General features: G+C 42.9%; 1 protein-coding gene across 1 annotated transcript; it reads right to left on the bottom strand.

The window, feature by feature from the left end:
* Positions 1-697: 697 nt before the first annotated feature.
* Positions 698-1,462, bottom strand: LOC127682275 (small proline-rich protein 3-like). The gene has a single exon (XM_052178651.1). The coding sequence runs from the start codon at positions 1,460-1,462 to the stop codon at positions 698-700; it is 765 nt and encodes a 254-aa protein (XP_052034611.1).
* Between the last annotated feature and the right edge of the window lie 450 nt (positions 1,463-1,912).

The raw sequence follows: 1,912 nt of genomic DNA, 5'->3' as shown, positions 1-1,912 counted from the left end.
TAATTAAAGGGATAAAATGAGAGAATGAAAGGGAAAACTGAGAAGAAAGAGTATAAAAGTAACTATCCATTGAATGCTGACTTCAATATTAAGGATAAGAGGTAGTTTAGGGCAGAGAAAGGTAAGTCTCACTAAAAACAGAAGGACCTTGTTTAAACTAGTGTTCCAAACGGACAGGCTTTGAGTGCTGGTAAACAGTCCCCAAACACTACTGTGGGAGCCTCCTAATGTGTGTCCTCACAGTCTTCTGGGAATATACTGTAACAGCATTAATGTTAATGACAGGACATCCATACCAATCCTTACCCGTATATAGGCCTTGACTCACAAAGGAAGGCAAAGGAAAGAAAACATTTCAGCAAATATCACACATAGGCAAGAGTGAAGTTAAAAGTAATTATTTAATGGGGAAACATGCATTTTTTCCCATAGAAAATCCCATAGATTTCCCCTTCAGATGAACTTAGAATACCCAGAGAGCTTTCAAGGCACTAAGACATTCTGCTTAACCCAGAGTCTCTGAAGACACCTTTAGAGGGTTTGGAGAAGACAACAGCATGCAATTTTAGGTTACAAATAGAGACTGTAGCAACATATTGTTACGTGGTTTCCAGACAATGGGGACACAAAAGCAGACAGGAAGGACTTCAGCAGCAGGTGGTCAGCTCTTCAAGGGTCTGGCTGACTATAGACTATATTACTTCTGCTTGGTCTTCTGCTGAGCTAATATCGGGGTGACAGTTGTGGGGCACACCTCAGGAATCTTGGCCTGGCATGGCTCTGGTGCCTTAGAGTATCCCTGGTCAGGTATCTTGGTATAGCCCTGATCAGGAACCTTGCCGTGGATGGGCTCTGAGGCATTCAGGTAACCAGGTTCAGGAATGTTGGTAGAACATGGCTCTGAGCTTGGCTCAGAGATATTGGTAATACATGGCCCAGGAACCATGGCACAGCCGGAGTCAGGGATTTTGGTAGATGATGGCCCAGGAATTGTGGTATAATTTGGCTCTGTGATGTTGGAAGAGCATGACCTAGGAACTATGGTACAATCTGACCCAGGGACATTGGTAGAGGATGGCCCAGGAATTGTGGTATAATCTGGCTCTGAGATATTGGTAGAGCAAGACCTAGGAACCACGGTACAATGTGACCCAGGGATGTTGGTAGAGCATGGCCCAGGAATTGTGGTATAATCTGGCTCTGAGATGCTGGTAGAACATGGCCCAGGCATTGTAGTATAATCTGGTTCACGGACAACAGGGTAGCCTGGCTCAGGCACTTTGGTGCTGCATGGTTCTGGAATCTTGGTGTTGCCTGGTTGTGGAACATCTGTGTGGCATGGCTCAGAGGTAGCTATGGGAACAAATTTTCCTTGTGGTGGAAGTTGACAAGGTTGCTTCACTTGATGCTGTTGAGGCTGAGGAGGTGCGACAAGGGGCTGCTTTTGCTGGTAAGAACTCATGCTTCAAAGGATGTTGACACTAAAGACAAGACATAATATAATTGACTGTTTTGACAGAATTCTTAGAATCCCCAAATTTTCTATTTTCATTTTCTCTATATAGACTCTTCTATTTCCCTGAGCTGAATGGAAATCATAGGTTACTTTTATATTTGTCACTCATCCTTTAAGGCAAAAGATTAAGGTAACTTGATTATCTCTGTGTGGTTATGTCAATTACAGTATGCTGTGTACTTCACATTCTTCCCAGTTACAGATCACAAAAGGCATAGAACCCCCTCTCGCCTACCTTACTTGGCACCTGCTTGTCTGTGAGTTAGATAGCCACAAGCAGTTTGCTCTGTGACTGAGCCTACACCTAAAAAGGGGGGCAGCCTCAAACACCAAATTGTAGCTATTTAATAATTTTGCTATCTTAATTTAGTAATATTATTTAATAAAAATAAATGT

This window comes from Apodemus sylvaticus, chromosome 4 (assembly GCF_947179515.1).
Source record: "Apodemus sylvaticus chromosome 4, mApoSyl1.1, whole genome shotgun sequence".
Lineage (NCBI taxonomy): Eukaryota > Metazoa > Chordata > Mammalia > Rodentia > Muridae > Apodemus > Apodemus sylvaticus.
The sequence above is the reverse complement of the archived record's forward strand: the minus strand, read 5'-3'. Positions and strand labels throughout refer to the sequence as shown.

Bases quoted from the DNA above. Each gene is read 5' to 3' on its own strand.
- LOC127682275 (XM_052178651.1), bottom strand. From the start codon at position 1,462: ATGAGTTCTTACCAGCAAAAGCAGCCCCTTGTCGCACCTCCTCAGCCT.